At 35.5% G+C, this 20,227-nt stretch overlaps 1 protein-coding gene across 3 annotated transcripts; it reads left to right on the plus strand.

Moving 5' to 3' along the window:
- The first annotated feature begins 702 nt into the window (after nt 1–702).
- LOC109004414 (probable pre-mRNA-splicing factor ATP-dependent RNA helicase DEAH9) lies at nt 703–19,599 on the plus strand. Of its 3 annotated transcripts, XM_018982951.2 has the most exons (23): nt 707–1,011; nt 1,082–1,226; nt 2,020–2,094; nt 6,938–7,027; nt 7,249–7,328; nt 7,751–7,820; nt 7,934–8,019; nt 8,797–8,866; nt 9,045–9,140; nt 10,342–10,447; nt 10,945–10,991; nt 11,100–11,183; nt 11,280–11,333; nt 12,475–12,575; nt 13,706–13,796; nt 14,410–14,574; nt 15,414–15,503; nt 15,966–16,037; nt 16,450–16,548; nt 17,102–17,188; nt 17,782–17,835; nt 18,007–18,086; nt 18,997–19,599. In XM_018982951.2, the coding sequence occupies exons 1-23, from the start codon at nt 905–907 to the stop codon at nt 19,142–19,144; spliced, it is 2,097 nt and encodes a 698-aa protein (XP_018838496.1). In that variant the 5' UTR covers nt 707–904; the 3' UTR covers nt 19,145–19,599. The 3 variants fall into 3 exon arrangements, with proteins under 3 accessions (XP_018838498.1, XP_018838496.1, XP_018838497.1); XM_018982952.2 differs by lacking the exons at nt 707–1,011; nt 1,082–1,226; nt 2,020–2,094 and adding an exon at nt 4,524–5,613 and having other exon boundaries at nt 6,942–7,027; XM_018982953.2 differs by lacking the exons at nt 17,102–17,188; nt 17,782–17,835; nt 18,007–18,086; nt 18,997–19,599 and adding an exon at nt 16,657–16,761 and having other exon boundaries at nt 703–1,011.
- Nucleotides 19,600–20,227: the final 628 nt, after the last annotated feature.

The following is a 20,227-nucleotide window of genomic DNA, read 5'->3' on the forward strand; positions in this document are numbered from 1 at the left end:
ACCAGCTTTCAAGTTCTTCTTCAACCACCAGATGGTGGAAGAACCAAACGGTACTCAATCTCCGAACCAACATTTTGGGGAGCGTCGGATTGATATTAACATGTAAGACATTCGTTTAATGAAATAGTGAGAATTAAAGACGAAAATAATTTTTGTGAAATAGAGAACATTCTATTTCTCTCAAAATTTTTCTTCTTATATTTTTCTTTCAATAAAAAAATCGTACCAACATTAATATGCAGTTTTGATGTGCCAAATCATTTGTACGTAAACGGTAAAAGGATCGGGATCGTCATTTTTAAGTCAACGAAGTTGCAGTAGAGGGGGGATTGATGGCCGGTGCTGCAAATGAAATACCAGCTTGCATTGCAAAACTATAAATTAATATAATTAACGTGGTACCTCATATTTATTTTTAAATAAATAAAAAATTTATAATATGATATAAAGTCAAATAAATAGCTTGTAATTTTTTTTTTCTAAACATCTTGAGAGATTCTACTTATTATTCATAACTATATATTAATATGTAATTTATTATTTTTATCATTTTATTTAAATATACATATTTAAATATTGTGTTTAAATAATAAAAAACAATGATATGTTAATGTGTATAATTTTTCTTCTTAAAAAAATAAATACAAAGGATGAGCTTGGGCCTTTTTAAGGGGTTTCAGGCTTTGCAAACCGGGCTGGCGTTTGTCTTCACACCCACTCCAGTTGGGGACGGCGGACGGGTCATATAGCTTCAGTTAATCAGAAAATCTTGCGTCTCCAAACTCTCCCAGTCTCCTTCACCTACAGCACGAACTGGCTTAAAACTTGGAAGAGTGGCAGTAGCAGCAAACCGAACCAATAGGTCCAATACTACGGCGTGAGTGAAAGTTACGCGTAAGCAACAATGGCGCAGTTCTGGAAGCCTGGCACCGAAAAGCCTCGCCTGGTCGACGACGAAGAGGGTGGAGTCCTGTTCTTCTCGGCCTCTGCCTCTTCATCTTCTTCTTCTAGGTATTCTTCTTCTTCGTTATGATTTTATTTCGATTTTCGTTTTTCTTGTCGCTGATTTAGGCGTGTTTAGATTTGGGTATGCGAGTATAGAGAAGCAGAGGCAGAGGCTTCCAGTGTACAAGTACCGTACTGCGATTCTATATTTGGTTGAGAATCACGCAACTACCATCATTGTTGGCGAGACCGGTAGCGGCAAGACCACCCAGATTCCTCAGGCACACTTCCCTTACCTCTAAACTTAAGCGAACCTATTTATTTCTTCGGAAAAATGAGAGATAGCTATAGAAAATGTTATTTTTTTAAAACTATACCATGCTTCTATTGGTGCCGAGTGCCTGTAAACTTTATTCTTCGTTATTATTTTGTAAGTATTTTGGAGTTGGTCTTTGTATTATTTGCATCACTTGCTTATTTTTTGTTTGATTGCTGAGTAAGCGGAAAAATGGAAAAGAAAAGAAAGTAAAAACTATATAATTTTCAGGGTTTTTTTTTTTTTTTCCTTTTTCTAACCCGCCGTTTAATAATTACTTCCAGCCTTTTACTTTATATCTCAATTCCCTTCTTAGCAGTTTGGCAACCAAACAAAGCGTTGGCGTGTCTTTGATAGGGTGGAAATTAGGTTGTTTGAATGCGTTTAACATATAGGCACCGAAAGTGAGGTCTTGATTTCTTTGAGTACAGCATGTGTAATTATCATATCATGAAATGATATTTTTTGGATTTGATCTTTTCCAGTTCCAAGGAATACGAATAATAGGTGAGTTTATTTCTATTGAATGACCAAGAGATACCTACCCCATTGAATGATAATCGTTTTGGATGTGCTTTAATACTTTTCTTCTTGGGTTTGTAAGTGTTTTCAGTTTTAGGTCAATAAAATATCTTCTTACTCATTAAAAAAAAAAGTGTTTTCAGTTTTAGATTTTGTTTGGGCAGCATTTTAAGATTTTTTTAATGAGTTAGCACATCAATAAATCAAATGTCGACCCTTATTTGCTGAAACTGCAGTACCTCAAAGAAGCAGGTTGGGCGGAGGGTGGGCGTGTAATTGCTTGCACTCAACCAAGAAGACTGGCTGTTCAGGTGAATTTCTAGTCTGTGCTACTGCTTTAGATTTTTTTTTTGGGATAAGTAAAAAAGAGGGGTGCAACAGGAGGACTTGTTGCTTTAAATTTTACCTCATCGTATTTACAGAGTAATTTATTTACTTGTGTCTTTTTATTGCATTCTATTTTAAGTTGCTTCTAGTGCTCTGAATGTGAACTTGCTTGCTACTTATAAAAAAAAAAAAACTTGCTTGCTATAACAGCTTTTGTGATGTTTTCAAACACACTTAATTGGCAGTAATTAAAGAGTATTACAAAATTGCTAATTTAAGTTTTTATGTTTCGATAGTGACTTATAAATAAAATGTTTTGATAGTGACTTTTTAGTACAATTATTTATTGGAGACATCATCTTGAAAGGAATCTGGTAGAGCATTGTAGTTATGCTACTGCTAAGTGTACAATAGGGAAATATCAAACTGCATTATCTGGGCAATGCTGTCCTAAGCCTTCTCCATCCAAAATGATGTGATAGGAATCTTCATAAGTCTATATTTATTGAGTGAGTTTGGGTTTTCCGGTCATTTATGGAGGAACTTAGAAGTCTTTTCTCACTATGTTTTTTCTTTGGGCAATTGCTATAGATTTTAATGGGCTTAAGTTTCATGATTTTCTCATATCCATTTATTCTTCCTAACCTTGTGTTTTCTCTTGTATATGTCTTGTATACTTGGCTTATGCTTATTCTTCTATCAGTATTTTTGATCAGTAATAAGTAGTTGTATTGATAAAGATAGGCATAGCCCAAGTACACACCGGAGGTATACATATGAGTACTATTCTTCTATCAGTATTAATAAGCTTTTTACTTGTAAAAGAAAAGTATGTTTGCCAGAGTGCCCTTGATTTTTGTTTCCATGAAATCTCCTCCATCAATGTTACTCTTTCAAGTTCAGCAACTACCTAACTCTTGAGAATTTTCTTAAATTTAGAGTGTTCTTGCCTCCTTCTCGCCCTCCAAACCCTGTAGCTCCTTCGAGAGAGAGCGCCTTTGTTGAACCACATTACCAAAAACTTGTTTATTCCATTGCTTCAGATCCTGTTTCAGCGCTTTCAACTTTCTTGTCATTATGAAACTTGGATAGCCTTGGAAATTGTAAGAAGTCCACCATTGTTTGACCTGTGGTTCCCTATCCTCAGAGATTGTCCTCCTTTAGCTCATATTTACCCCACTAGTAATAGCCCTCAATGGCTGTGCTGTCAACGAAACTCGATAAGTCCGAGTGTTGCATTGCTGTGCGCTCTCAGCAAGATAGTCAAAAAATGGTAATTCTTCATCAGATTCCTTACTAAAGAATTTCCCGTTGCACATAGTTTGAACAAACTGCTTGCATTTTGGAGTGAGACCAGTGTAAAAATAGTTCACCAACCTCCAATATTCGAAACCATGATGCAGACAAATATTTACCAAATCCTTAAACCTTTCCCAACTAGCCTGTAAAGTCTTGTCAGGTCTCTGATTGAACTGGCTGATTTGCTCTTGTAAAAATTGAGTCCTCTAAAAAGAAAAAAATTCTGTAAGAACTCACGCTGCATATCATACTAACTTGAGATGAAATTAGGCTTCAAAGAATTAAACCAAATTTTCGCTTTATCCTTTAAAGAGAAAAGAAATAAACGAAGTTTAATAAATTCATCAGTAATGGTTCTATTGATAAAAGTAGTGCAGGCTAACTCAAAGTCCGTTAGGTGCTGGTAAGGACTCTCAAAATCTATCCCGTGGAATTGGGGTATCAATGACATTATGCCATGCTTAATAGAAAAATTAGGTGCATTATCAAGTAAAACAATGCATGAAGGTGTGGTGGTGCAAGTGGACTGCAAATAATCTTTATGAGTGCGTGGTGCAGGTGCAGCCATGGACTGTTCAGTTTCAGTGTTCTCGCTTGTAGAAGAGACAGTCTATCTCTGAGCTATGTATACTACTCTCAGTGCTCAATGTAACTCTGAGCAACCTATTTGAACTTTCTCTCACCCAAGACATGAAACATTAGTCTAAATAACAGACGTAAAGTTCAAGTGACTAAAAAGTAGGTGACAAGTGAAATGTGCAATCAAAGATGAAGTTAGCGAAAAACAATTGAGAAAAAATAAAGATAAAAATAAAAATAACGAAAGAAAAAAAAAGAGTTTAAATTTAAGTCAAGCAACTTTCCCCAGAAACGACACCAAAGACTTGATTCACTCAAAAATGAGCAGCACAAAGACTGTCCCAAGTACAGGAGGGTGTCGTGTAATAATTAGGAATCAAAATTCCTAGATCGTCTCCTCGGGAAAAGTTGCTTAAAATCAAACTTGTGTAAAATAGTGAAAATAACCCCAAGGGGTTGGCCCAAGTGGTGAAGGCCTTGGTCTTGGGGTATCACTTCCTTCAAGGTCCAAGGTTCAACACCTCATGGGTGCAAACAATCTTTTGGGGCCACACCCCCTGGTGAAAAGCGATTTAACCAGTTTCGTGTAGGGAAACTTTCAAGGTTGCGTTGCACAAGACTGAGGTTTACTTGTAGGGGTGGGTCCGAAGGGCCCTACCTTGGAGAGGTTCCCCGACATTAAAAAAATAAATGGTGAAAATATTCACAAAGAGAAAATAAAAGTAGTTATATGTGCAATGAATGAAAGAGTACAACGGGAATGAAAAGGGCACTGGTCGTGGACAAGATTCATATTTTGAGATTTTTGAGTATTGCAAGGAAAAGTAAAAGACTAAGATGCAAAAGAGTAAACTAATAACTAAACTAAACTCGCCGAAATTAATTAACCAAGAAGTAACTTACTAAACTAATTTAATTAATAGCACATTAAACATTAAATCTGAAACTAATTAAACACCAAATTATAAAGCAAGCTAACTAATCTAACATTAACCAAGTAATGAGGCAAAACAGAAAATTAAATCTAAAATACCCACCTACTAACCAACAAAAATTGCCAAACTAATTGCAAGACTCAAAATTAAAAACTAAATCTAACAAATTAAAATTAAACAATCAAAAAACCAACTAAACTGAACAATCTTAATTAACAAAATCGAAATTAATTATGCCCTAATTAACCCTTACTCAATCTAATGTCTAATGGAACTAAGAGATTAATAAAACTAAGCCAAGAACTAAGCTAGATTAGAAAATAATTGATAAAAGAGCTGGAAATTGAAAAGCCATAAAATCAAGATTCTAGGATTCATCTTTGTACTCAAATCACAAAATTCTCAAAATCAATTCATAACAATTGTAATATCTGTTAAACGGAAGCTTGAAGGAGCACGGAAAACAACTAACATCAAAGTTAAACAAGCAGGAAATAAAATACCTAAAACCAAATGGTTCTAAATCTAAAAAATACACCATAAAATTCAAACCAAAACTAAAACGAATGGAGACGGTAGGCAGCGGAGGAAGGCTGGACAGTGGTGGTTTGGACCGCTCGAGGAGCTCTTCAAAGCTGGTGGCGCTGCTTGTGTTTTTCCCCCCTGCGTGCTTCCGTTTTTCTCCCCAGCGTGCGTGTGTTTTCTTTTTTCTTCTTAATGTCTTATGCTGTGCGTTTTAGAGAGGAGAGGTGCTAAGCGTTTTTTTTTGTCTTTAAGCATCAATGCATGTCTTGGCCTATATGAAAAAGTAGAAACTAGAAAAAAATTAAAAGGAAGAATAAAATATTAAAGATGTGTTGTGCATGTGAAGAAATATTGCCCAATTAAATCATAAGTTATAAAATTAAGCATAAACTAACCCCAAGGGGTTGGCCCAAGTGGTGAATACTTTGGTCTTGGGGTATCACTCCCTTTAAGGTCTAAGGTTCAACACCTCATGGGTGCAAACAATCATTTGGGACCACATCCCTGGTGAAAAGCCAACGATTTAACCAGTTCCGTGTAGGAAAACTTCCAAGGGTGCTGTGCACGGGATCGGGATTTACTCTGCAGGGGTGAGTCCGAAGGGTCCTGTCTTGGAGGGGTTCCCCAACTTAAAAGCATAAACCATGCTATGAACCAATTTAAATCAAAACCTAGATTTATGCCTCTTAACCATTTTTTCATCTAAAACCAATAATAATGTCGTGAAATAATTGAAATATATTGGTTCTAGATGTATAAAATATGCAATAATTCAGCTCAATCAACTTCCCATCGTAGATGTGTACGGAGAGAAAACTAACAAAAGTAATAATTTCTTCACTTAAAGAGGAGAGTAGAAAACTATTAATCTTATTAAGCTATTGCAGTTGTTGATCTTTGTGCTTCAGTTATATATATATATATATATATATATATATATATATATAAAACTATGTGCTTCAGCTGGTGGGAGGTAACAAAGTAGCTTCAATGGGCAGAGTGGGCTAAAATAAGTTTTGCATCCATTTTAACGGAAGGCTTTCAAGGACAATAGTATATCATTGTTTATTATTCCAAATTGTTCTTCTTACCAAAAGAGAAGAAAATAAATAAATTGGAACTTGTAAGCCCAAATGCATAACATAAGAGTAATTCTTTCACTTTTCATTTTGTGCACTTGCATCATGTCCACGTTATGGTTAAAAAAAAAATGGATTTATCAGTTTTACCTTTTGGAAGGGATTTGTAACATTTCCAAGTAATCATCTGGGACACAGATATGGGTTTATGAATTTCCTATGGTGATTCTAAATATCAGTTGTATTCCTTTTTTGTTGTTTTTTTTCGGGATGAGAAATACTGAGCCTCCAATGGTGCTGTTGATTCTGTCTCAAATACCTATGCTCAATTTTCTTATAAGCTGTAGGCGCATCAATGATGTTATTAGTGTATTATTTTTCTAAGAAATAATAGCTGTATTGCTGCATAGGCAGTTTCTGCAAGAGTAGCTGAAGAGATGGGGGTCACGCTTGGAGAGGAAGTTGGCTACACGATTCGATTTGAAGATCTTACGAATTCGGTGAGATTTTTATTTTCTTTTCAATCTATCATTCATTCATTCATTTATAGGATATCTTCTCTTGTCGTAAGGGCTTATTCTACGTCAGAATACTTGTGAGCATTGACATATCATATGTCTACGGAGTTCTTGTCATAGACCAGTATTTGTGTGACATCATCTATTGTTTTTTAGTTCCTTATCATGAATACGGGGGGAATTTTCCCGTTTTGGCAGCACAGGGTACCACTATGATAAAGTTTCTAACAGATGGAGTGTTACTTAGGGAAATGATGGATGATCCTCTTTTGACCAAGTACAGGTATTGATTGCTTTCATTCCTTTGTTCTTTCTTTATTGCTGCTGTTGGAAACTTAAGAATTTAAAAACCAACTAGTTTTTTCTGTTTTAGCTGGTCTGCAGAAGCACATGCATGTAAATTGATCATTCATTAAAAGAAGCAATGTAGTCTGAATTTATGTTTTTAGACCAAAAAGTAAGCTCACTTATTTTTGTTTTTGTTTTTGTTTTTTTTTTCATAAGAGTTAGGTTATTGATTCTGCGAAACTATAATTGTTTTTCTGTCATCGTCATTGTTATTAATACTATTACCAGTAATACTAATGTTACTACCACTACTAGTAGTTTTGTCATTTTTTTTATAAGTGTAGTTTTGTCATTATTATGATTTCTATTACCATTGCAACTATAACATATTCCCCTTAAATTTGACTACTGTTTTAGTGTCGTAATGGTTGATGAGGCTCATGAGAGGTCTATTTCAACTGACATATTACTTGGCCTACTAAAAAAGGTACCCCAGGATGTATTATAGATGGTTTGGGAAACGAAAGAAATGTATTTTTTCACCTTTCTCAAATTTTTAATTCCTACCTTGTTTTATATATTCTTATCACTTATATCTAGATTCAACGACGTCGACCTGACCTGCGTCTGATTATATCCTCTGCTACAATTGAAGCGAAATCAATGTCTGCTTTCTTCCAAACCAGGTTCTCTTCCAAGCCTCTGAGGGAAGTTGGATTGTGTACTTTCTTTGTTTTTTTTTTATCCTTTTGGCATGTTTCTGGTCTTGGCAGACCCTGTGGAAGTTCTTTTTGAGGCACAAAAAATTTGATGTCGAACTTATATTTAATAATCAAAATTTTTTCTTAAAATAATTTTGTTTCAAGTTATTTTTTAAAATGAAAAATTTTGCTCTTTGCACTGTTCCTCCTGGATGTTATGATTCTCGTGTATAGAAAAGCACAAAATAATAATTATTTTGAATTTTTTTTTTTGATAACCGTGGGTGTTCGGGCCAGCTTGCGTGTACCTCGATTAATCCCATGGGGCCCTGAAGTTAATGACCACCAAGTAAACCTCCAGTGGCCCTAAGGGAACTTGAACTGGTGATCATTGGGGAGCAAACCCAAGGCCGGACCAGCTGAGCTACCCCTCAGTGTTATAATTATTTTGAAAATTGAAAGGATGTTCGGTGTAAAAAAATTTTAATTGTATTTTAGTTTGCTTTTACAAAAAGTTATATAATCATGCAAATTGTCACTATCTTAAAGCATGGCTCCCTTATTGTCATTATTCATTCAATTTAAGTGATTTCACTTTATGACCTTTTAATTATTGCATAGCTTTTTTTTTTCCATTTACAAATCCGGTAAAAGTTATCTTGATTTTCCTTTGGCTGTTACCTTGAGTTTGCCTACAGCCTAATGCCATTTATCAGTAGAAAATGTCAAATATTAGTTTAATTTCCTTTTTATTGTAAATAGCAAAAGGCGTCGAGCACTGGAAGGTGAGGAGCTTGGACCAAGGATGGACCCCGCGATCCTATCAGTTGAGGTATGTTTTCTGCTAATTCTCTCTCTCTCTCTCTCTGCTCCGTCCCTCCGTAAGGGGTCATTCAAAATTTATGAGGTGGTCTCATTATTTTTGTGATAGAAGTTATATTTATGTAACATTACGATGTAACATGGATATTACAAATCAGGGGAATCATTGTAATCTGCCTAACTTTCAGGGTAGAGGATTCCATGTACAGATTCATTTTGTCGAGGAGCCTGTCCAGGACTATGTCCAGGCTGCTGTTTCAACAGTATTGTTAATTCATGATCAGGTACTTATAACTTTTAAGGGGATCTCTTTTCCACCTGTGTGTTCTAGAGCGTCTCTTTCTAGTAAGGAAGTTTTTCTTAGTTACCAAAAACAAAAAAGAACATTTCCAATTTAGAAGTTGGACCATCTCTCTTTTTTCTCTTTAGATTTCCTTGATTCTTTGCATTTTTTATCTTTGGATTTTCCCTTCCGATGCCTTTTACACATCTTCCTTGTTTGCTTCTAGCCTTCTTGCGTTCATTGGTGGTGACCCCCCCTTGGCATATTTTTCTTTTAATAAATGTCTTAACTTATCAAAATATATATGGTGTAACCCTTGCTTCTTCAGACATTAGCTTTATCTCGCATTCATCATTGCATCTCATATGAAGTTGGATCTGCGTGGCACCTATGCTAGTGACATGCTTAGGGTGATGGTCCTATGGCAAGAACTACATGAGTAAGTTCATAACTAAATGTATAGGGGAGGAACCAAGTTTTTTTTTTTCCGGGAAAAGCATCGAATCTTTAATTCTTAAAATAAATTGTGCCTACTCTGTTATTTTTCATGACCAAGAATACATTGATTGACTTCTCTACCAAGTGGTCATAATTCCTCTGAGCTTTTCATTTTTGCCGCTGTAGTATGGTTGCACGAGACGTACATTGAAGTGTTATGTCGTTTTTCTTGAAAGTTTACCTTCATCATTTTTTGCTTTTTTTTTTTGGTGTCAGTGTGTTTCCTTACTACCCCTTTTTCATGGCAATTAACAAAGTGGATAATGCTATGTGATTTAACAATTTTTTCCCTCAGATCTTGTAGACAAATAGACAATGTTTTGATTTTTTAGCAAACTTTCATGTAAGACTACCCTTTTTATTTTCAAAATTCAAAGACTACTTGGTCTTGGGGTGTCACTTCCTTCAAGGTTCAAGGTTCAACACCTCATGGGTGCAAACAATCATTTGGGGCCACACCCCCAGGTGAAAAGCTAGCGATTTAACCAGTTTCGTGTAGGGAAACTTTCGAAAGTGCAGTGCACGGGAGCGAGATTTACTCTGCAGGGGTGGGTCCGAAGGGCCCTGCCATGGAGAGGTTTCCCGACATTAAAAAAAAAAAATTTGAAGACTATCTTTGGGCGGTTTTTCTTTCATTGCTTAAATATGAAGCAAGTTTTATGGTTTCATGAACATGTATTATATGTTATATGTATGGCCTATAGGAACCCATGGGCGATATTCTGGTGTTTCTTACCGGTCAAGACGATATTGATGCTGCTATTCACTTGCTAAATGAAGAAGCTCAAACCAATAGAAAGCACTCTTCAGGTTTGACTGACAAAGCAATTATATCTGGACTTGTACTTTTCTACATTTATGCATCCAAAAGGAGTTGCAATTTGCTATAGTGAGTAACATGTATATGTTTATGGCTATATGCGTTCATATAGCTATGCGTGTGTTTGTGCATGTTGTGATGTATTAGGTCCTGGTCTGTGGTTGGTTTTGTATTTGAAAGTTCTGTGGCATAACTTCACAACTGATCCACTTCATTTAGATCTTATGTCAGCATGTCCCTTTTTTCCTGCCCTTTTCTTAGTTTCTGGGCATTCATATGATGATATTACCATACACAATATAATGTCTCATGGCCCACCTTAATTTATTTGTATTAGCAAAGACCTGAGATCCTATATTGCTCATTTCACGGTGTTAAATTGACGAATTGGTTATCTTGCAACGCAGTGTTCAACATATTTTATTTGGTGTATTCTTACCTGTTAGGAAAAGTTTGACACGATCTTGAGAATAACTTCACTTTTCAGGATTGATTCTTTTGCCTCTGTACTCGGGACTTCCACGTGCGGAACAGGTTAATGATATATTAATATCATATCTAGGTGCATTAAACTGATCTTTTTGCAGAGTTTTATTTCATCAAATTTGTAATTTACTGACCAACTGCTTGCTTTCCTCTTAGGAGCTGGTTTTTTCTCCAACTCCTAGAGGGAAGAGGAAAGTAGTGATATCAACAAATATAGCAGAGACATCTTTGACTTTGGAGGTAACATCTCTGGATTCGAGCAATTTTTGTTGGGTGTGAGTGGTTAAAAGGAACCAGTGTGCATTGCATCCAATCATCCTTCTCTAATACTTGCAGGGAATTGTCTATCTTGTTGATAGTGGCTTCTCAAAACAGAAATTCTACAATCCGGTAATATCTTTGTCGTCTGATGTTTAAAAATATATATAGTAGGATGATTGTTTACCATATTCAAATGTTGTATTAAATGTTTTTGCCATCCAAAATTGTTTCTTGAAAATATACTGATCTTGTGTAACGTTATCATTGACGTCAAAATACTTCCTTAGATTTATGGTTTACTTCTTGGTTACAGAGTTGATCTCCTAACAATTTCACGCAATACAAGTTACTATGTATTATTTTCTCCCTTGATTTTGTTGTTATTCTTGAGAAGTGTTGAGTTTACTAGGAGAATTACAAAATATTAATTTATGAACTATGTGGGTTGATGTGTTACGTCAGATTGTAAAGTAAATTTAACATAACACATCAAGCTACATCAGCTTGTATAACGTCCCAATGGAAGGCCCAAGCCACATGACCTATCCTCCAAAAAGACTAGTCAATGATACAATTGGAGCCCCATTGTAACATTATAAAGAGTATGAACTTTTTATTCCCAAGTAATGTGAAATCCCATACACCACCTACCGTTTTCATTTATCGGAATGGGGTATCACAATCCTCCCCCAAAATTCCTGGTGTCGTCGGCGGGCCCATTTGTCGTAGGTGGCATGGCTCAAGTCCCATATTTATGGTTGAGATAGGCTCTAATATCATTTGTAACTCCCCAATGGAAGGACCAAGTCACATGGCCTATACTCTAAAAGTACTATTCAATGATATAATTGGAGCCCCATGAGAACATTATAAAGAGCACGAACTTCTCATTCCCAAACAATGTGAGATCTCATACATCACCTACCCTTATCACTTATCGGAATGGGGTATCACAACTTGTAAAATGATTTTTTTTGTAATTCTTTTTGTGGACCAAGCATTATTCTTTATTTTTAGTGTGTTTTTTTAAAGTGGATTGGTCCTTAAAATGGATTAGATCTTCTATAATTTGAGTTGTTCTTAAACGTGCCAATTGCCATTACAATATCATATTTTTTTAATTTCTTTTACCCTGTATAATGGGTTGCGTATAAAATTTTGAGTCCATAATTATTGATTCAGTTCACATCTAATATAATTTTTTCTATCTAATTTTTTTTTTAATTACCAAATATTTTACCTTTTTAATCATTTCTTCACCTCACTGCAGATTTCAGACATTGAGAATCTGGTAGTGGCACCTATATCGAAGGCATCTGCTAGACAAAGGGCAGGTAGGGCTGGAAGAGTTCGACCTGGGAAGTGTTACAGGTACAATCCAACATGCAATATTTAAGATTAAGGGCTACTAGTTTTTTTAAGGGAAAACACAAAAATCTCAGCCAAATTATCACTTAAGTTTACAATCACTCTAAACTATCATTTTGACAATCACACTCTCGAACTACCAAAAATTGTGATTTATCCCCTTTATAAAAGCGATGATCTCCTTTCCGATGAAGAAATGCCAAAAACTCATAAATATTATGCATAAGGTGCAGTTATGTTTTTGTGAATGTAGTATGGAAAATGTGTCTCAGTTGTAGTTTTCACTTGTAGAAACTACTGAATGTGTGAATTGTGATTATCTCAGCAAAATTTCTTTTTTGTTATCTCTGACCAGCTAGATCTGGTGATTTTGTTGCTTTTTAAATGTTTTTTTTTTCAAATACTATGTGGTATGTACCTTATTTTTTGTCCTTCTCTTTGTATACTTCCTTCGTACTCGAGCTTCGCCTATTTACATGGTTCAATAAAATGTTTTTTTACCAATCAAACAATGTTGTCCTTTGCTAAGTGCAATCAGTAGTGTAATTGGTGCTGACCTCTCATATTGGCAAAGTTTTGGTCCAGTGATCCATATCTGATTTCTAGCTCTAGTGTGGCATTACGGAACTTTAAAATAAAAGTTTGAGCATATTGTAATGATATGGGTGTATTCTGATTTGTGGGTGCACATTTTGAACTGCACACAACCACATTTTGTTTCAGTTTGTTGATTCATGAGTCACCGATCAAAAACAAAGTTTGTTGGTTCATGAATCTCTGAATCTTTGAGAATTTAACCATATCATCAATTTACTATTAGCAATTCATTTTACTACAATTTGTAAACTGCCGCATAACATCACATTCCTTTTACCATGTAATCTTTAAATTTCCCACTGTTTGTTTCCTTTTTTATCTTTAATAACCATCTTATTGTTCATTTTTCCCAAGATGCAATAGTTTGTTTACAATGGTGTATGACTTGTAACATCTATTTTGCTGCGATTCATTGTTTCCTTGAAATTAATCATTTTGGGAACTTTTATGCACGCATCCTACTTTTTTTTTAAACTTATCAGAAAATACCTATGACAGAGTTGCATTGTGACATTGTCTTCTGTGGCTGCAACCAGGCTATATACTGAAGAGTATTTCTCCAAAGAAATGTCTGCCGAGGGTATTCCGGAGATGCAAAGATCAAATCTTGTTTCCTGTGTGATTCAGGTATGCAGTTTTGTTGAAACAATTTTCATAAGGTGTATGCAATTTGTTTCCTCTCCTTACCTTTTCCCTCCTTCCATTGTATGGTGCCAAAACAAATGAGGTGATGGACTTTTGTATCTGCAACAGTCGCTTTTTTCTTTCTTTTTTTAAAGCATTCATTTTTTACATTTCTTAAAATGATATTCATGTGATTTATGGTAGAGGTCACAAATTGCAGCATGGAAAATGGTGGAAGGAGAGGCATGTCTTACAGGGCTGGCATCTGTTCACACCTTTCATTTTCCTAATGGATTGTGCCATTAAAAATTGTGAAATATGCTGCGTTAGAAACTTGTATAGAGATTTTATTCTCTTCATGTTTGTAATTGGCTGAAATGAAAGGTGTTATGATGGCTGTAAGCATGTAAATAGTTTTAATAGGTTATATTTTGGTGTGAACTGTCTTTATGCCTCTCTGCAAGCAAGAACTTAATAGGGTAATGGTTAATCATGAACTCTTTCGTTGAGGTCAGGGTATTTAATTTGGTGTGGATGAAAATTGAAAGATAGCTTTGAAGAGTTTTGTGTTTTTTAACTAAAGTTTAGTCGCTAATTATTTTGTCTGATATCTCAGCTAAAAGCCTTGGGTATAGATAATATCCTGGGCTTTGATTGGCCAGCATCTCCATCTCCTGAAGCAATGATTCGAGCTCTTGAAATACTTTATTCACTTGGAATCTTGGATGATGATGCCAAGCTTACTTCACCAGCTGGGTTTCAAGTAGCAGAGATTCCATTAGTATGTTTCCAATACAGTAATTTTTCGTAGCGGAGGCATATAAATGTTCATGCATTTATTCTTCTACATCGTTTAAGCATTTTCTGAGTTTGCTGGACTTAGGAATGGATGTGACAGTGTCTCTAAAATCCGCCCGCCCGAACCCCCCCCCCCCAAAAAAAAAGAAAAAAAAAGAAGAAGAAGAAAGTAATACCTTTCCCATAAGCACTCCATGTAATCCTTAGATCTCTGGTACTTCACAGCCTTCCTTTCTTCCTTCTTTTCTTTTCTTTTCTTTTTTTACATAAAAAATTGTCAAAAAAACTTGATTATAACTCCTTTCATGATTTTATTTGGTCAAATGATCTTGTGCTCGTTATTTTTTGGTTATTTTGTTCTTTTTTATCCTCAAGATTAAGAAAGCCTATTCATTTGTTTAATGTCAAATATTTTATTGCTGCTATCCTTTCTTGATTCCTGTTATTCGAATCATGTATTTATTGATCCATTTGGAAATAATACGATGAAGCCAAATGCCTTGGAAATATATTGTTTGTATCCGTCCAACATTTAGTTATTTATTCTCTTACAATATCATTTTTTAACCTGTGTTTCTTGAATTATATGTCCAAGGTTTTGTTGATTTTACTTTAGAGAGGTGCTAGATCCATAAAGGGATCTCACAAAAGTAAAATAACAAACTAACATTGCTTGATGTGGTACGTTGATTGTAAAGTACCTTCCACTGTAAAGTAGATATGACGCATCACATTAAGCCATGTTAGTTTCGGAATTTACTTTTGTGAAATCTCTTTATGAATCTAGCATTTATTATGGTTCACATTATTTGCACTTTGTAGGAACCAATGATCTCGAAAATGATCCTTTCTTCAAACGAACTTGGGTGCTCAGAGGAGATTCTTACCATTGCTGCTGTTCTCTCTGTCCAAGTAAGTTGTTTTATCCCTAATAAGTGAGTTGATAGTTTTATCACTTTCTCAGGCTCTATGATGATTAATGGTGGGCTTTGGATTTTGAATTAGAAACATGGGCGAAAATGTTCTAATTGAGGAAGCCATAATAGCTATCATTTATTCTTTTCCTTCCTCTGATTACGTGGCAAAAGAATGAGGGAAAAAAAAAAACCATGCTCGGTAGCATGTCCATATTGCTAAGGAAGAAGTTGGATAATGGTTTTATTAAGTACCTAAGCTATCATAGAGTTAAGAGTACTCTTTTGGAGTGAGCTTGGGGCTTATGCTTAATGACCCCTTCTACTCCTTTCCCACCTCCAAGTACTCAGCCGGAGGGAGGCATCTTGTAAATAGAGGAGTAGATGTCCCTACAGCTAATACAGGGAAAAAAAAGGTTAGATGCAATTTTTATTTCACACCTAACATTTATTTTTACAGTCCATTTGGGTGTACGGGAGAGGAGTACATAGGGAACTGGATGAAGCCAAGTTGAGATTTGCTGCTGCTGAGGTATTTGGTTTTTATTTTCAATTCTCCAGGACAACTTTAAGTATTATTGCTGGATTAAGTTTACTTTGCTGGATTTTTCCTTGATAAATATTATACTAAATTCATTGCCCCCCCCAACCCCCCCCCCCGGCGGCCGAAAAAACAATCTGAAAATTTTTACACCCGAGTGTAATTGCATGTTCGCAAATGCTTTGGTTATATTACCCTCTAAAGTATAGCTGAAATGATGATCTCAAATATGAGTGCAGATTTGTTAAATCTGCTTATTTTATGGTGCTTTGGCATGTGTGTGATGGTACTACTGATCTCTACTCAATGCATCTTTCCATGAATGGATCAATAATTCCCCTTTTTGGGGAGGGTTGGATATGATACCTTTCTCTGCTCAGTAATCGTCAAGTAATAAATGCAGGGTGACCACGTGACATTCCTAAATGTTTACAAAGGGTTTCTTCAATCTGGAAAGTCTTCACAATGGTGTCATAAGAATCATGTGAATTACCATGCCATGGTGCGTATCTCTGTTTAGCTGCTTTAGAAAATTTAAGAGATGTCTTTTTATGGGTAATGTAGCTCATGCACCAATAAGCTCTTAACTTGTGACCTCATACTTTCCCAGGATTTAAGGGACAGGGAGATGCCATTTGGTTGACCGGGGGCCAATTTAGGAAAGAATAATGCTCTACTATGCCGCCCCATTTTGCACCCTCATTTTGACCGCTCATGCATTTAATTTTTTTTTACATTTTTTTTCTTTTGCTTACTGATTAAGGAAGTGACTATTAGTATATTGATATTTTTTTATATTTTTTAAAAATGTTTAAAAATACTAAAAAATTATGAATAAGAAAAAAGAAAAAAAATTAAAAAGGGAAATTTTTCCTCGGGGGCATGCCCAGTGGTTACTGCTGGGAGGCACCCTAGCAGCACTCTTTAAGAAACGGTTTACTAATTAACACTTCTAGGTTCCATGCACCAACTTAGTTGTACATGCTTTAAAATAGTATTGCCCTGTACACGACATGTGCATTGTTTTTGTTGATATTGGTGTTAATGTTGTCCAGAAAAAAGTTGTTGAAATTAGAGAACAACTAAGAAGAATAGCACAGAGATTAGGCATCGTGGTGAAATCTTGTGAAAGAGATATGCAGGTAAGTTCTAACTCTTCTGGATGTGTAATGATACTACCCTCTAAAAGATTTAGGCCTGGTTTGTTTTCATATCTCATTTCATCTCATCTCATCTAATCATTATAACTTTTCCAAACTCCCAAACAAAATACAAAAAACAATTCAACTTTTTCAAATCTCAAAATAAAAATAAAATTAAAAAATTATATTCTAACAATATTTTATTCAACTTTCATCTCATCTCATCTCATCTGTGTAACCAAATGAGGCCTTATGCTCAGCGTAAAATTGTCAGTAGAACCAAGAAATATTTCATTTTCAATCCATCCATGGCCTAAGCAAAATCTGCGTTTTTGTTCCTCAATCCCTATCCTGTTGGTATCCTTACCCGTGCATGATTAGAAGCTATAAAGAGATATATGCATTTCTGCATGTTTGTGCATGAGGATTGCTAATGTTAGTTGCCCAATTCTTCTGTGGCTTCGCTCGTTTCATAACTTTTTTCCTTAGATCTTAGAAATGGTAATTGATTTCGGATTAAAAAAAAAACTTGTTTTGCTATATCCTGAGCAGTTTGTGATGGTTAATTTTCATTTATTTTTCATCCCTTCCAGGTGGTAAGAAAGGCAGTTACTGCTGGTTTTTTTGCAAATGCGTGTCGATTAGAAGTGAGTATATTCCTCATCACAATTTGAATGTACCCCTTGAATTTTATATTTTGGAAAAAAAAAAAGAATTTATCTTCATTCTTTTTGAAGAAACTCACATTCATTCTCATGTTGCCTTTTAACAGTTTTCTGACTAATGCCCTGATTTATTTTTTGGTTTGTTGGGTAAAGGCATTCAGTCACAGTGGAATGTACAAGACTGTTAGAGGCTCTCATGAAGTTTATATTCACCCATCATCTGTATTGTTCAGGTTGGTACAGAAACTGGATTGATATTTGATTAGATACCGTGAACAAGAACATTTCGTTTTTTTTCCTTCCATTTTATATATTAAAGCGATTTTTTTTTTCTGTATTTTAAGCATTTATACATTGTTTTATATTTCATCTTCATAATTAATAGATTTATACGATATGGAATTTGATAGAAGTATATTTAAATGTCTGCTTCCTCTTCACCTGATAATTAATTACCTTTCAGGATGGAGACTTGTGTGATTAGTTGAAGAGGGAAGAGGGCTGATGGTCTTGGGGGATATGTTAGAGTTAATTTACTTGTAAAAAAAAAGATATGTTAGAGTTAATGCATATTTGTGAATTTGTATTCAACGCATTCCGTTTCTATAGAGTATGCCCTTACTCTAGTAGGGACCTTGAGTTTTTGCTGGTTGTTTGCCTTTCTCATTTGGTGGGTAGAAGTAGGTAGTATAGCTTCGTTTAGGTTTATTGGTTGGTCGGAAACTCCCATCTTTTGTCATTGCATAATTCCTTCCATAATTAGTTAAGGTTTAATTCTGCAGTATCAGGAATAGGTATCCCTATTTGATTACCTGCTCGCAGCAACCTACTGTGAAAAGTGAAACTGGTCTTCTTGATTCTCTCTTCTCAGACACTGCTACTGTTTCAAATATAGTAATTCCTCTGACATTTATTTGGGCTAAGGTGCCAAAATTACTGGGAGACCCCTTCGCTCATGGTTTTTCTTTGGTTCAATCAACCAATGCCTTTTCTTTTTGGTCTAGATATATATTTCATCTGTGTTTGTTTTTTTATTCATGCTGCAGCTCTATTTCTCTCACTATATCATTTGATTGGTATTTAGTTGGTTGTGCACATATTATAGCTGTGACGTTTTATCTTGAAGCTTTTGTTTGTATGCAGAGTTAACCCGAAGTGGGTCGTATACCATTCTCTCGTCTCAACTGATCGGCAGTACATGCGGAATGTCATCTCCATTGATCCTTCTTGGTTAATAGAGGCTGCTCCACATTTTTACCAGCACCATGGGCAGAACTCTTTTGGTAAGTGATCTTGCTATTGGAGTCGTTCAGGAATAGGATCTGAGGGGGAAGAATTTAGTATGGCCTGTATCAGCTAGCCTTGGGCCTTGGAAATTTCTCGTTAATGTAGAAGTCCATTGATCCTTCTAGTGCTACCTTGATGAAAGACAAGGTATGGTGATATGGGAATCGTAATCATAGATCTTGAGAAACTATGCAGTCACGAATGAGCTGCCAGCATGACTAATTTCTGTTTATAAAGTGCCTTAGTTAACAGAAAACCTGGGCTTCTTGATGTTGGTTTTAGGATGGACTCCGAGAAGTTTTAGGGTTATATATGGGTAGGTTTTTATTTCTTTATAACGGTGAGAACCTGAGTAGGTGTTACATGAGGTTTGTACTCGAATGGTGACCATAGCTCTTAAAAGTTAAAAGTGTTCCCTTCTTTTTTTTTGAGAGGGGAAGAAGGAATTGTTACTGCATACCGACGCGATTCATGTTTATATATGCTTTTAACTATAAAACGGGTTGCCCGAAGCCATGTGTAAAGAAGCATGTTTGGTCAGCTGAGTTGTGTTAATAAATTTTTAGACGCTTTTACAAGTCTGCACCAAACATCTGAAAGTCTGCCTTGAACATGAATGCATGCTCAATTTCAACCCGCTTTGGAATTGATGCATTTAGAAAAGAAAAATTCTTCACATGTTTTCTCATTTCACACCCCACACCTTAGGTGGCAAACCGGGTTTATTAACAAGTGAACCGTTCACCTCTTTTGCCCGAACCTCTCTTTTCCATACGAAATCATTGCCCTCTTCTCCATACGAAAACCCTCCAATCGTTGCCCTCTTTCTCCCGAAATCATCTCCCTCTTCATACAAAATATTTGCAAATCGTAGCCCTCTTCTCTAATTGTCGCCAAGCATCTTCCCGAAATCGTTAAGAATCTTCATGTGAAAACCCTCTTGCAATTGCAGGTCTATAACCCACTACATATTCACCCTATCGTATCTTGATTGGTGATCGATTATTAATTCATAAATACATGCACATTTGTTTTGGTACTACCTGAGGTTTGCTTTGAGGTTATATTGAATTCAATAGGTATCCAT

Source organism: Juglans regia, chromosome 3 (assembly GCF_001411555.2).
Source record: "Juglans regia cultivar Chandler chromosome 3, Walnut 2.0, whole genome shotgun sequence".
NCBI classification, from domain to species: domain Eukaryota; kingdom Viridiplantae; phylum Streptophyta; class Magnoliopsida; order Fagales; family Juglandaceae; genus Juglans; species Juglans regia.

Coding starts and splice junctions, on each gene's coding strand:
- LOC109004414 (XM_018982951.2), top strand. CDS start 905: ATGGCGCAGTTCTGGAAGCCTGGCACCGAAAAGCCTCGCCTGGTCGAC. Junction 7,028..7,248: donor TTGAAGATCTTACGAATTCG/GTGAGATTTTTA, acceptor TTGGCAGCACAG/GGTACCACTATGATAAAGTT. Junction 12,576..13,705: donor CGACCTGGGAAGTGTTACAG/GTACAATCCAAC, acceptor GGCTGCAACCAG/GCTATATACTGAAGAGTATT.